Here is a 15,241-nt window from a genome sequence, read left to right as displayed (position 1 = left end):
CAGTCTAAAATATTTTAAAGGAAAATCATACCCAATGCTATTTTCAGCAAGATTTGGCCTGAGGGCTGAGTTTGAGAAGTTTCAATTGAGTAGAGACTTTGTACTATAAAAATATAAAACCCCAAACAACAATAGGAAAGTCAGGATAGTTTCAAAGACAGAAAGACCACCAAAGCTATGAACAGTGGATAATTATATAATTAAACGGTGAATATTTATTATCAGAGTTCAGACAAAAGAAGAAAGCCTGACATAAAACTGTACATAGGAGTTTTAGTTTTAATTGGGTCTTAAAGTACATGTCAGGAGGTATAAACTCAGTGACACTTCTGATTCTCACTTGTTCCCTCCAGGGTTATATAAGAAACACCCTGCTCTCTGGCTCTGGTATTAGACATTCTTAGAATTGCCTCTCACCACCATTGTCAATTTGCTTCTGTGAGGGGATAAGAAAATCTTTTATTTTTATAACAGCACAATTCCAAGCACATTAAAATAATGGCATATTTCAGAAACCTGAGTAAACATCCAAGGGAGCTGGGGGGGTCTAAGAAGAAACTGAATAAACACTCAAGGTGGTTTGAATCAGAATAGATCAGAGCATAAACACACATTCCCAACTTATTTGCTGAAAGGTCAAGATAAAATGGCAGGGCTGCTCATGAGGCGGCTTAAAGAACCAAAAAGACACTACAGATGGGTGGCTTAATTCTATTATGATTTAATAAAATTTTAGGATACTGCACGTATGTCCATGTCAGGCTATTTGTACGCATCATGTTGTCTCATCTTTATTACTATGTAGATGATAGATATTTTTCCTTTACCTTACAAAGAGCCTTGGAGGACCCTGTCATGAGCTCAAACTAACATGATAAGTAAGTTGCAGAGCCAGCATTTGTCCTTATATCTGCCCAGCACTACCCCAGATTCATAATCCTGAGACCCGTATTTACTGCCTGGTGTGGAAATGCACATTGTTAGGACCAGCTTGGAGATTTCTGAGTGCATGAATCACATCTGGTTTTACAATCTCTAAACTATCTGAGTCCTCATTGACTGAAATGTGACCCATGGAAACTGAACCTGTACTTTTCACTGTATGAAAAGGGACACTGGCTGCTGACAAAACCAAGAGGGCCCACTTCCTCCCCAACCGAATCTTTGATTTTTTTTCAATGGTGATTTCCTGTCAAGGGCACAATGATTACCGACTCCAAGAATCAGCAAAAGATAAAGGTTCTTGGAGTTTTGTTTATGCAAATGAGTACTCTAGTATATGAGAAAACTTCGCCTTCCTCTTTCAAAGGCTTATTACTACATAGAAACAGAAGCATGGGGGAGTTATACTCAAGGGGTCTGGGTCTCTTGATTTGACTAATGCTACAGTGTCAGATGCCCTCTGAAACTGGGTGAGTTTGAGTGAGTAGAAGTTGGATTAGAGACATTAAAATCAGAGTTGCTTGCTTGCAAGCCCACCAGGAAGGGCCCTCACTGGGGGTCCTATTGTGAACCTGAGAGGTGCTGGCTCCTTTCGATGGGACAAAGGCTACTTAGCTTCAGTGTCTGCTTGATTGTTCTTTGGGGGAACCAGCTTATGACAGAAGGTAAATACGTATACGAATTTTCATAGGGCAGTCACAAAGCTAAAATGTCAGTGCAATGAAAAAGGCAGAAGGAGAAAGAGTGAATTGTAGCTGTGCAGAAAGCAGACTTCCAACTGTAAGCCCAGATGTCCTGCAAGGCCTCCGATCTGTGCTACTGGGGAGTGTTTTTTTTTTTTTCCTTTTTCCTCCCGTGACACCACTGTTCCGCTTCCACATAGGCTTCTATTGGGTTAAAACGCAGGCTGCTAGATCAGAAGTTTTGGTACTGGGGGAGCTAACTTGGGACTGTATCTGCAGGATTAGTGTTCCTGTGTGTTTTCACCCTCTTCTGGGCTGTCACGTGCTCTCAAAAAGGAGATAAGAATTCTAACAAAGGTTAGGAAACTTCAAGTTAAAGTTTAATTCGTCAAGATGTACGATGAATGGTAAAGGATTAGATACCTACTCCAAACTAAGCTGGCTCAATTTTGTGCAAAATACTGTGCGTAGAGTCTCCTCTCTGGCTTCTGAGGGCCCAGGGTGCTTATTCTAAGTCACCCTGTGTCGTCTGACATGTAAAGCAGCCTCTCACCAGGTTTTCAGAATAATCTTTACAAAACATGTGAAATTTAAACCACAGATAACCTAGAGTAAACAGAGTATTTATAACTTGGTGACAAGAGTACACCCTTTCCTTAGACAACACAGTTGCTTTTTTGGTATTGTCTAAAAGGCAGCAAGATGTTTGTTAATTTACAGTAATGTAAGAGTCTAAATTTGAAATTAAACCCAAAGGGGAAAATCTGAGTAAGAAAATTCATCTTTAGCTATAAAGAAAGATTGTTTTTATACTGTCACTGAAATGTGGTAGAGACTACATTTCCAAATTTATGAGTAGCAACTGTCAGCGTCTGAGTTCCCATGTGTAAAGACAATTGGCATGCTCTGACGTTTTGCATGGTGTCCGCACTTGGGAAAAGGCTGTCAATGGAACAGCTGAAGGTCCTCAATGCAGTGACCAGGCCTGAGCATTACACGTGCAGCTAACTGTTTCATGTTCTAAAAATGCTATTTAAAAAAAAAATCTACACAAAACAAACAACACAGAAAATCATTTCAACTGAATTCAAATACATGGGGACTCAATTGGGTCAGAGGAAAGATTCCTTGTTTTGTATTCTATTAGCCACAGGGGGCGGGAAGGAACATGGGAGACAGAAAGTCAGACAGGACTGGGGAGAGAACAGTCTGAAGCAAGTCTATATGTGTGAAAAGCAGTTTTCAGACTATAGGTACAGACCAGTGATATTTGGGGAGCATGGGTCATTGAATGCTGACCCCACTAAAGAGCTAGATAGGGAACACGGAGCTAGAAATGGGAGTACGAGTGAAGCAGAGCTTAACTTCACAGGTAAAAGGTGAGAAATAATTCCATTTAGCACATCCTGAATCTAATCCCCATTTTTCATCCTTTCTCATAGTTAGACAGCTGTTTACTTATCCCATACGGGCAAAACAAAAATTATAATATCTTAATAATGCCTTTTTGTGTATAATCAAGTGATTAAAAAAAAAAAGATCCAAAAGGCCCCTCTCCTTAGGCACTGGGGTTAACTGACTAGTTAATTTTAATATGTCCTTGACACTGTATCTTGGCTCTAGCACGTCTAAGCAGTTTAAATAAATTGCTCATATAAATGTTCTTTTTCCTCTATTTCTTCTGGGTAAAATGTGCCTCAAGATAGTTCCTCAGTGACTTGGCACATGGTGGAGGCTTTCCTTCATGGCTAATGTCACTTTTGATCTAGCGTAAGCACAAGATTGGTGGCATATGTTAAGGGTGATAGTGGTTTATTCAACTTATATAGACAAGAAAACACTAATGGTAGGGGCCACTTTGATAGGGTTATAAATTAGACCAAGTACAAGCTGCAATCAATCCCACACAGCTCCATAAATCATGAGGACCTGGAGGAAGCGGTCAACCAAATCTCAAAGCAAAGAACAAAGTAAAAATTTTAGAAGGCAAGAAAGTGATGGTTTTGATTCCTCTGTAAATGTCTAAATTGGCTCTGTATTTGGTTTGCTGAAATCAAGGACAAAGATCAGATAAGCAAAAAAAATATTAATGTTTTATTTTCAGTCATATATTATTATTATAACCTTGATTGAGTTTATCATTAACTTAATAAATACAAAGGAAGGGTTAAGATCAGCAGTGACTAGACAAGGTCCTACACACTTAACTGGATTAGGACAACGGCACTGTCACCTGTTGTCAAAATCCTCCATTAATTTGTGTTGTCCAGCCACGGGCACACAGGAAGGTGTCTAAACTGTCCAGAGAGAGAGAGAGAGAGAGTTTTAAAATCAGGCAGAAACCCAGAATTCTAGATATGTTTTTAAAATGAAAAATATTTTTATTTGGTATTTATAACCACAGAAAGACATCTTACCGAAAATTAAGAAAAAGGATGCTTCCTGGTTCGCCAGCTGTTTTCAAGCATTGTACTTTCGTGACAAAATACAAGCCAGTGATCCAAACAGTGGCACCAAAAGTTGAGGAGATACTGATTTGTGTTAGGGGTGTTGTAAAATGGACAGCTTGAGCCCTGGTACCCTAGGACTAGGGGGCTACCTCCTTCCAATAGTAAATAGCCTGCCAGGAGACAGAAACACCATTTGCTTTGCACCCCTGCTTCCAAAGCCACTTCTGACATTGGTAGTGAGTGCCAAAGTATATTTGTCGAATGAGTAAATGAACAAATGAATGCTGAATGTTCTGCTTTCTATTTTGGAGACACTCGAAGAACGCACAGGTTGAGTTGACACAGTGATCACTCAATGAAAAGGAAATTATTCATGCAGAGAGGGTGGGATTTAGTTAGGGATGACAATTGTAAGAGTGTCACATTATTTACACTCTATGTAAGAAGACTTCTAAGAGGTCTCTTTCTGACTTTCTGTAACCTCTTTTTGTTTGTCTCTGTCTCTGTCTCTCTCTCTCTCTCTCTCTCTCTCTCTCTCTCTCTCTCTCTCTCGTAGCATAGATGTTAAGGATAGTACACCAGGAATTTAAATATCTTTCCTGTCTGTTTGGTCATGTGCTATTGGCATTAGCACTGTCAATAATTCATGGTAAAAGAGGAAGCTGCTGTGAAAGGTTTCCCATTGTCGGGTAGTGATCAATAGGTGAGACCACAGTGTGATGTATTGTCAGGTACCAGCCAGAATCGCTTTCCTGTGGATTCTCAAAACTGTGGTACTTACACTCAGTCTGTCTGTCCCATGCTGGGTTTACTTCTTCATTAACCTTGTACTGCTGGTTAAAGAATATGCCTTGAATACATTTTAGGAAGAAAACACCAGCTCTGGCCATTTAATCTGTGCGATCTGGCAGTGGGCCTGAAGGTTTTGGCCTCTTGTTTTGATGTTAGTTTATATTAAACAAAACTGTCATTTTGTTTTCCTGTCTTCCTATGTTGGGTCACTTGGTGCTACGCGATATGATCCAGGACTGTTCAATGCAAGGAGACACATGTCCCTTCTCATTGCGTACACAAGACTGTAGCTTTCTTTCACCCTGTGGGAAAGAAAGCACATCAGGTGCCTAAAGGTAAAAGAAGGAAGTTTAATGTAGCTGTTAGTCCTCCCCATCAGAGATAGGGCACAAGCATAGGGCTAAAAGACAGTGTGGCTACCCACACTGCACCATGGAACTTCACTCTAATTGCCTCTGTTCCTGGTGCTTTCGGGGGGGGCAGCGAATAAAAACAAGACCGCCATTTCTGAACACCATCAAACATAAGAGTGTGTTGGAATCTCAGGAACGATTGGGTCACTTATTGAAGCACCTTCTAATTTGCAGCGGTTTGGCTTCTTTGGTTCCAGGTGTAAATGCACTGGATTTCACTCTTGTTGGAGTTTCTAGGTGACCTCTGGATATTGATACACTGATTTGATTCAGTGTGTGTTATTTTACCCAAATACCAGCATGCAAGTTAATTTTTATATGACTCGATAGGCAGTCTATTCCAGCCAGTACATTGTTTCCCAACAAATTTTGCATCATACAGAATTGTAAGAATAGCGACCACTGAAGAAAAATCTTGATGCTGAGTGAAAAGAGAAAAGGATTTCAATGCTGCTATGTAGGAGCTGTGACAAGAAAGATGGAAAACGGAGGAGACAAGGGAGAATGGGGGACAGAGAAGAATAACAAGATTCTGAGTTGCCTTTTATTTTCTCCTTTTTCCCAAAGAGTCTGTCCTGGTTTCCTCGTACTTGTTTCTCTTTAACGTTAGCACACCCTCAAACCTGCTTGACATATGTCAAACACATGTGCTGTTACAACTCAAATCCCCATCTCTTCTCCTGATAAACATATTGCCAGTGCATTGAAAGTAAATGGGGACCACAAAAATCTATCACCTGGAAGAAGCACCATAGGAGACTGCGTGTGACGGGGACAGCATCACGCCTGCCACAGAGCCACGAGGCTGTACATTTGCTAATTAGTTGCAACAAGCATTAATGTATGAAATAATGTCCCGGCCTTCCGTGTGGCTGTTTGGAGATGGTTCTGCTTATCAGTTTTTAATATGCTCTTTGAAAACTGACACATACTTTACCCGCATCTCTTTAGGAACATAGGGATTCAAAGGCTGGAGGAAGTACTTTCATGCTTCCCAATACAAACCTGAGAGGATAATTAAACAGATGGCAACAATAAACTGAATCTGAACACATCGGGGAGTGGAGTCCCTTATTAAAAGCCTTGCAAACTAAAAAGAGGGAATGGAAAAAAAAAAAAAGGAAAATCCAAACCCAAACTCTGGGGAATTGTTTTCGGCACCAACAGCTTTATACTATCAGTGACTTTAGACACAGCGGCTGATGAGCCATTTAGGGCTGGGTTGCCTACCACCCAGGAGAGGGCACCTGGAGGTCCGTGTACTCACATCATTCCCTCAGTGCAGGAGCACGAAGGCAAAGTCCGTGAGACTCTCAAACAGTTCCTCGGGACTTCCTTCAAAGGCATCAGCATTAGAGACACACTCTCCAGAGCCATACACCCTTCAGTGTCTCTGACATGCTCCCCTCCCCACACAGGGGAAGTCAGGGATCTGATACTGGTCTTGTACCAGAGGCCAAAAGCTGCACATTAAGAAACTCCATGGCTGACCCCACGAGCTGAAAATATTTTGGACTCACGTTTGTACAATCCCCCAATTTATTTTACCCTGAAAATAATTAAAATTCCACTTATTTTTACAACTTAACATTGTCAATACCTACTGAACGGAACCTACAAAAATTATTAGGCTGATATTGGTATGTCTGTCTGTAATTATATGCATATAATTATTTTACAGAAATACAATACACAATCATATTATACAAATATATATGTGCTTACTTGTGCAGTGTTTCTTTACTGATATGCATCCCTATTATATATGTAGATATAGAAGCCTGTATGCACTCACATATGCTGTATGCATATCTGCAGACATGCAGAACCGGCTCTATGTAAAAGAGTTAGATATTACATAGATTTGCAGATATATCAGTAAGCCATCACACATACAAAGATGGCATCTTAGCATTACGTCGACCTCCTATAGCCTGTTCTCTCAGGCTGTGTAAACAGCACTTATGAACCAATGATGGTTCAGCCTCAGTAATTAAGTAAAGGACTCTTCACCGTGCCCTGTTTTAAATTAACCCTTAAGTTAATCATGGCCTCTTAAAAAGTGATTTTTGAAAATTGAGGCAAATACTACATTTGGAAAAGACACATGCATAAACTTGAGTTCCCTGGTAAGACCCAGTCTTTACCTTGTGCTTCACCTTTCTAACACTTGCAAGTTGCCTTTGGCGCTTGTCATAAAACCATCTTACAAATGCTGACTACAGTTCAGAGTTGTTTTGAAGGTAGAGTAATATATGAATAAAATACGAGGCACTGCAGATAACTGAGTGGGAAAGCATAGTTGCTGGCACCCGGAATGTTAGGTAACCTCGTTTAATTAGAATGTACAATTTTAGATTACTGACTATGAACATCATGGGACCTGAGATTTTGATTCATCAGTAATTCTCCTTCATGTCTCACTACGATGTAAAAATCAGACCTCTGCTCTCACACAGTACCCGCCTGCTCCACGCAGGCAGAGCTGGAGCTTTTTACCTGTGATCTCCAGTACTGCTCTGCCCCCTTGTGCTGCTGCGGTGAACTCAGCAGAGAACAGTGTGCCTTCATCTTTGTGTATGAACTACAGAAAACCCCACTGTCACTTCTCACTTCTCTGGCAAGTTCAAGGTCGGTGTCTAGCTATTTTCAGCTCATCTCTTCTTGATCCATGCAGAGAAATGACAAGGTAACGTGATGCGGGGTCAGCTGTATTACAGGAACCGTTACATAAATGGAGAAAGTGAAAATCAATCCTAGCTGACAGTGACTTGGGGATAATCAGTGCTTACTGTCTGCCTCTGTCAGCTCGCCTGCATCAAACACCGTGTGACTTCTGTCAGATCTTTTTAATAAAACTATATTCTCACTTTCAGCAACCTAAATAAATGCTGTGCTGGAGTTGAGTCTTTTTCTAGGTTAGGTTAGCCCTCTAGATTTGTAAACCTTTCTAATAGCTCCTCAAAAAGCCACATAAGTGACACACCTGTTATCCCAGGTTTGTAATTGACCAGGGATGAAGGGATTCCTGCAAAAACTGCCACACTGAGTGATGGGTCTGTGTGCTTCCCTGTGCACCACTGTAGCCTGTGTGTGAAAGGAGGCCAGCGCCTGTCTCAGTACCACTCCCCAAGTCCTCCACAGCCCTACCTCCCCCATCTTCTATCCAGATACCAAAAACCTCACCTATCATTTCTTGCTGGGGACAGGTTTCTTCCAGCATTTTCAGGTGGTCCGTTGTAATTTTCCTTTTTACCTCGATATTTTTTTTTTTTTTAAACTGGGATGCTGCTTCTAATGCAGAGTCAGGACCCGGGTGTTTAGCAAGATGTTTCACAGCAGTAGCTGCTGACAACACCTTGTATGTCAGTTTGGGGAGCGAGTTGCCTTATCCCACCCACCTTGTGCTCCCAGGAAACCGAAGCAGGGCCGTCCTCCATTGAAGTACAATTTATCATAATATTAGTTGTCAGTAAATTCAAAGACGGGACTACTAAAGCTATAAAATGGATTAGAAGCAATTTAAAAAAGAATTAACAAACTAGAGTAAGAGTATACTGTCAACAAACAAATGCTCCATCATAGGACTGTAATTTGGAATTTTAATTACCCCTCCGCTCTGCAACAAAACAATGTCTGAACTGGCAGCGATTTGAATCTCTCACAGGTCATTGAGCATTCTAGTTAATTACTCTATGAATAGCCTGTTTTTCTCCCCTCTGGAAACACGTTTCTAATGGCAGTCAAGGTCTGACAAATGTGTCATCTACATAATTAGCTAGGAAGCAACACAAAACATTAAACATGCTTTGTGCCGACAACTATCAAAACATTTCATTTGTTGTCAATTATTCATTACTTTGTAGGTTCTGAAGGGGTTGTTATTATGGAAATAAGTCCAGATGCTAACAAGGTTAGAGTTTTGGATTCAAATTAGTAATCAGAGGACTAACTTTAAAAAAAAAATGTATCTCATGTACATTCAGCACCATGTTCAATCAGTAGGAGATTATAAACAAATTTAGCCCTCTGCTCAAGTTGAAAGGAAAACGGTGCTTGCCGCACGTGTGAACTCCAGAGCCGTGGCTCATTCTTTGAAGTATGGACTCTTTAATTTTGTCATAAACGTCCCCCACCTTTTGGGAACCCCAATTTGTACTTGGTAAATAGAGTTAAAAGGTTTCCCAGCGTGAAATGGCACGGGGGAGGGGGGGCACAGCCAGGGATGAAAAGCTCTGGTGGGCTGTGAGTCTTCTCTGGGGCGTATTCCAGAAGAGTGGAAATCCTACAGAGCAAACTTTCTCATCTGCTCCACCGCATGACCACCAACAGCTGGAGACCCGGTTACCTTAGGCAACCTGGGAGTTCCCGTTTATTGTTCTTGTTTCCTTTTCTTTTAACTCGTCGTGTCTGAAATCGTACTTCTTGTAGCATTTTTAATATTGTACACAAAGCTGAACACTGTCTTGGAAGCAGCACTCCTAACGCTTACAGCCGGTACAGATTCTTCAACAGAATTGACCTCGCAGTGGCAAAGAAAATTGCAGTGGAAGACACATTATTACGTCCTCATATCAGAGCTGTGGATCTGTGGAGAGTCTTACTCCAGTGTCCTCCAGCTTTTCCTTATAAACCAAAATGGCTTACAAATGTCATCGACAATAGTCCAATAAAGATTAGGAACAAACGCTGTCCTAACACTGATGAGATAAGCGACATTCGACTGCAGAACGCAGCACCGAAGAACAGTTCATAAGGCTTGTTCTCAAATCAGAGAAATAGAATTCAAATTGCATTTTTGCGTGTGTTTAAAATTTAATTGAAATGATCAGTTTGTTTTCTACATAACGATCGATCAGATGCCCGTGTTACAGCGCTAGATAAAAAGGAAAGAAAGGAAACAAATTCTATCAAGAAGACCTGTTATCTTCAGGGGGTGCAGACTATGTCAGGAAATAATTCTACCCAGCGCACTGAGAATGCTCAGTTAATAAAAAACAGATCAGCCACTCACTAAGAGAAAATAATTGTCTGTATCTATGTTTTCCAAAGCAAAACGGCAGTCACATCTTACATTAAATAGGACACATTAAAATAAGCCCTAATAATCTCTATGCAAAAGGAAACTAATCCATTTTCAGATCATATGATCCGCAGCAATAAAAGGAATGCATCAAACTAAAAACAATTTTAGAAATGGCTGCAGACTCTCATTTAATTAACATGCAACAGATCATATATTTATGAGGAAGTCAAAATATTTAGGAAGTCTATAATCCTGTAAGCCTTAATGTGGTATAAAAACAACAAATAAATGCAAAGTGTTACTGTTACACATGCCTGCCTGATCAATGGTTTTCACATATTGATCTATAAATGGAGTTGACAGTCTGTGTTGCCTGCACATTTTCCAAGCAGCGCTATTTTTGCACAAAACCAATACGGGCAATTACCTTTGTTTGAGATGCCAAGTCTTATCAATTCAATGTGATTTAGTGTCATTTTAATTAAATATCAGGATCCACTTCAGGACAATTTATCCAAACAAAGCCTCAAACCTGACTATAAGCTTGATTTGAAGTAAATATGGACATGCCCTACAATCTCATAATATTTCTCAAAAAGTCTGCTAAACAGAAGGCTTATATTTTTAGCAGTGATTTTTATGTCTGCCTTTTTGGCTAGCCACAACGTTGGCAAGTATCCTATAATGACAGAAGTAAGAAACAAAAGAAAATTGTTTCCTCTTTTTCCTGATAATACACTGAAATGGGGGAAAAAGAACGAGAGCAGTGTGTTAACAGAAGTGAGAGGAACTTGTATGTTAACACTTAGCGATGGCTCGACCTAAGTCCTCATCTGAACACCAGTGAAAACATATTTCTCTGTTCATGATGGCCATGACTGCAGTAATGCCCTTCTGTGGGTTTACAGGATAGAAGTGGTGAATATTCATGCTTGTCGCTGCTGAAGACACCAGCACTAAATGCTGAAATAGCTCCAGCTTGCAGATCCTGTGTTTGCAGCTTCCTGGTTTGGGCTGTTTAAACTGTTCATTAATATCTATTTTAAACTGTCTGGTCGACTGCAGCATCCCTACAGTAAACAGGCATCAGAGTGCACTGAACCTTTTGCCCTAGCTGTTTGCTGGAGTGCACATTGGCCTTTCTGCCCTTAGATGGGCAACTTGACTTGCTCCTTTTTTCCCCCCTTGCTGGCTGCTGCTTTTTTTTACATAGTGTGTTCTGGAAAATAAACCATTCTCCTCCCAGAAAGCTCACTGTGTGTCTCAGGATGGGAAAACAGATCACTGAAGAGACCAGGGAACTTGCTTCCCATTCAAATAGAGTTCTCTAAATTTCCTTATAGAGAGGCAATTTTCCTGCGAACTATATCCATTGACATATAGCCCCATCTCCCCAATATTCCCTGAGTATCAAACCAACCTCTTAAAATTTTGAAAATGATTTTTTGATGTTTGAAGACAACAACACAGATGAATATCATTCTAATGTCATGTGGAATACCCGTGTAACTAAAAAGCCTCTCGGCAACATTCAGATCATCCAAATTCCCAAACTTACAACTAAACTCACCTTTGTTTGTGTTCCTTGGGGGTTGAAAAACTACATTAGCATTTCAACATGCCTTTAATTTTCAGAATCTGAAGACACTTACCGACGGCATAAAGTATACTACTGAGTACACTGTCATGAAAATACTGTAACTCCACAAGTGAGATCATGACTTAATAAAATATTCTAGTGACTTTACACTAAAATTTTAAAAATAATAATGAAATCACTGTGAATATCAGACAAATTATACTGCTTTTAGTTCATCCAGAAGTTTAAAATGAGACTTTCTGGTGACTTTTATTAGACAGGACACACAACATATGTGGGGCCTCTAAGCACCTAGTGTTTCTTCTGTAGAGATTTCCATGTATGTGTTTCTGTTATAGCAAGCTGCTCTGTGTAAACATGTGCACACATATTTTGGGGTACATCTCACCCTACTTCCAAATGCAAACTCTCCCCCTTGACCTCACAGCATCACCCAACTTCTGCAAAACTAAGCAGATAACTTTACCAGGCTTGTTTGAATAAATATGCCAAAATACTTTACATTCTGTCAGTATCTAGTCAGAAAATTGTGCATGGAAAAAAAGATGAAAAGAACTGAGACAGAAAGAAAATTAGTGCCATGGCAAGCTTTCAATACAGAGTCTCTGAGCCAAGCTTTCTCCGTGAAATGACATATCCTCACTAAAATACCCCCTTTATATAATTATGCACTGAGTACACATAACCAGAAGTAACTTTTATTTTTGTTCCTTATCGAGGAATCCATATTGCTCAGACTAAGAACGCGGAAACAAAAGCTGGGATAATTATAGCTAATTTAACTTTGGAAAACTCTTATTCTCTAGCAGTCCAGCATACAACCCCCCAAACTAAAGTTATGTAACAAGGTAATACCAACAATGAGAAACTGCATGATAAAATCCTGCCCAAAAGTGAAAAATGCTAATTTTGTCTCATTTAGCAGCTGGATACAGAAATGCTCATTAGTTTTAAGAGGGTTAATCCTTTTAACTTTTGCATATTGATATGCCAATTATGCCTAATTGTACAAGAGGCATCAGTCAAGGTAATAGTGCATAAACACATGAAAGTTATTAAGTACATCCCAACATGTAATAAAGTAGGTGTTAATTGGTAGCTGAGTTCTGCGGGCTATTGAGGTGGATAATTCATTGAGAGATGGATCACTTGTAATTTCTCTCCATAATTCCTTTTGCAGTCTCACGCTGTGATGTTTTCATGCTTGTCAAAAACAACTGCGGCATAGTGCCTTTTGTTAAACACAGCCAATAAAATATGTTAGGCATCATTAAATATACTTAACTTTTAAACTTTTTCAAAGGTACAGCTCTTATGGATAGAATGTATAGAGAGTCCAATGACTGACTCTAACCGCTGTCTCAAGTTCATAGTTGAGAAACAGTTTAGCTGTTTTTAAAGTGAAGGCAGCTAACAGTGCTGTGCCTCCCAGCAGACGATTGTTGTAAATGAGAAAGTCAATAAAGGAAAATGCTTTTCTCAGGAGCTACCTTATCTAAGGATGTATTTCTCACTCTCCTTGTACCAACACTGGCTTTCTCCTGTTAAATCTGTCTACAACACCTGAGGAAAAATGATGAAATTCATGTATTCCTCAAACCCCGGAGATTGCTGTGACTTAATTTTGCACTTGAAATTCAAGTGAAAAACGGAAAATAAATATAATTGGTAGCATTCTACTCAGTAAGTTTACCTCATTTAATAACTCAGTTAGGGAGCTGAATATTTCATAGGCCCCTATGATATTAACAGAATACTCAATTAATAGCTCTTGGGTTTCTGCAGGGTGATGACGAATCACAGTCTGTCCCTGGCCACCTTATTTCTGAAGCTTCCCTTCACTGTGACAAACAAAATAGATCTGGGGTCCAAAAGAGCGGCTAACATTGCATAAATAATTTTGTAACATTCTATGGCCTCAGCTGCAAGTTACCACCATTATGGTAGAAAATTAACCAGAGGAGACTCATCGCAATCAGTGGGTTTAGTGGCTCAGGATGCGTGCAGGGCCAGGGACACAATTGCCAATAGAGTTCATCTCTAACTATTTTATTTCAAATCTTTCTAATGACACATTATCGAAACAAAATGGCTTCCTCTCCAGACCTTAAACAGCCACACCATTTCAGCCATTTGAGTCTATTGCAAATCAAATCTCAATTTCTAGTCTTCTAAATTGTTGGGAGATTTTTTAAGAAAAAGATGTTCATGTTTTTAAGTTGTTGATTTTTCCTCCCCCTCAGTTCATTCTTAGCTAATTTTAGCCTCTGGCTTTTCAAAGTGATGGACTGTATTTGGAAGTACAAACACCGCATGCTAGCATAACCTCATTATTTTTATGACACTGAAGCATGGTAGCAGAGGCCCTTAAAATGAGTCAAAGGTGCTCTTCAGCCTGGCTCCACATCCCCTTTATCACTCTGGATTAGGCCCAGCTCTGCTCTTGTAACTGGGGATATTATTATGACTATAAGTAGGCAAGATAAAACCCATTACAAACCAGTTTTCTCATGCACATTAGGTAAACAAACCAAACAAAGCTAATTAGCCGTATTTTTTTTTCCCCTCCCAAATCTGTCTGCTTAAGAGAACGTGGCCTGTTTGGAGTGTTTGACTTACAGGTTCAATGACCTTCCCAGCATCGGTGAGGATCATGGATTTAGTTTGGCTCTGCCTGTCATGGTGGTTGTTGGCGGTTTTGATTCTCATTTGCACGGCTCCTGTAGCTTGGTGGGCGGAACGCAGTGTTTCCGAAGAGTTGTCACAGTTTGTAGATGTCTGTGCACTGCAGCTTGTCCTGATAAAACACAAAACGTTATGTTATTAGAAATATATTCACTTTCTGTGAAAAACTATTGGTGACTGGATGTCCCTATTAATCACTAAGGCACTAAAAATCCATTAGTCAGTCCTTTTCTCAGCAAGACATGAGATAGCTACTATTTTGTGCTCATTTTGAACAGCTCTGCCCTCCAAACCCATACGTGACAGATATTCATATGTATTACTACCTCTGTCTGTGTAATCTCCACTTCTATTAAGGCCTGGGGAGACCTAACACCACCTTGTATAAGAACTGCCTCAGTTTCCAGCACCCACCTTACGCACCTCAGTCTTGCCAGTTACAACTAGCTCTATGGGGTTCAACAGTCCCTTCTGGTTCGTATGGGCACTGCATTCATGTGCCCAAAGCCACACTCATATATACCCATTGTTTAAAAATAATTTTTTTCCTTTTGTTTTCTGTGTAGATGTTCTGCCTGTAGTACATCTGTGTAGCATGTGCATGCAGAGCCCATGGAGACCAGATCAGCAGGAAAGGGACTTAAAGATGG

At 40.1% G+C, this 15,241-nt stretch overlaps 1 protein-coding gene across 1 annotated transcript in view; it reads right to left on the bottom strand.

The window, feature by feature from the left end:
- The window catches only part of ARHGAP15 (Rho GTPase activating protein 15), a 618,627-nt gene that overhangs the window by 569,748 nt on the left and 33,638 nt on the right, over window positions 1–15,241 (bottom strand). The window contains exon 2 of the mRNA XM_084799881.1: window positions 14,526–14,703. Within this exon, the coding sequence (XP_084656007.1) occupies window positions 14,526–14,703 (178 nt within the window). The remainder of the gene's footprint in view (window positions 1–14,525; window positions 14,704–15,241) is intronic.

Source organism: Acomys minous (genome assembly GCF_964271855.1).
Source record: "Acomys minous genome assembly, chromosome: 10".
NCBI classification, from domain to species: domain Eukaryota; kingdom Metazoa; phylum Chordata; class Mammalia; order Rodentia; family Muridae; genus Acomys; species Acomys minous.
This window is presented reverse-complemented; position numbering and strand designations above follow the sequence as displayed.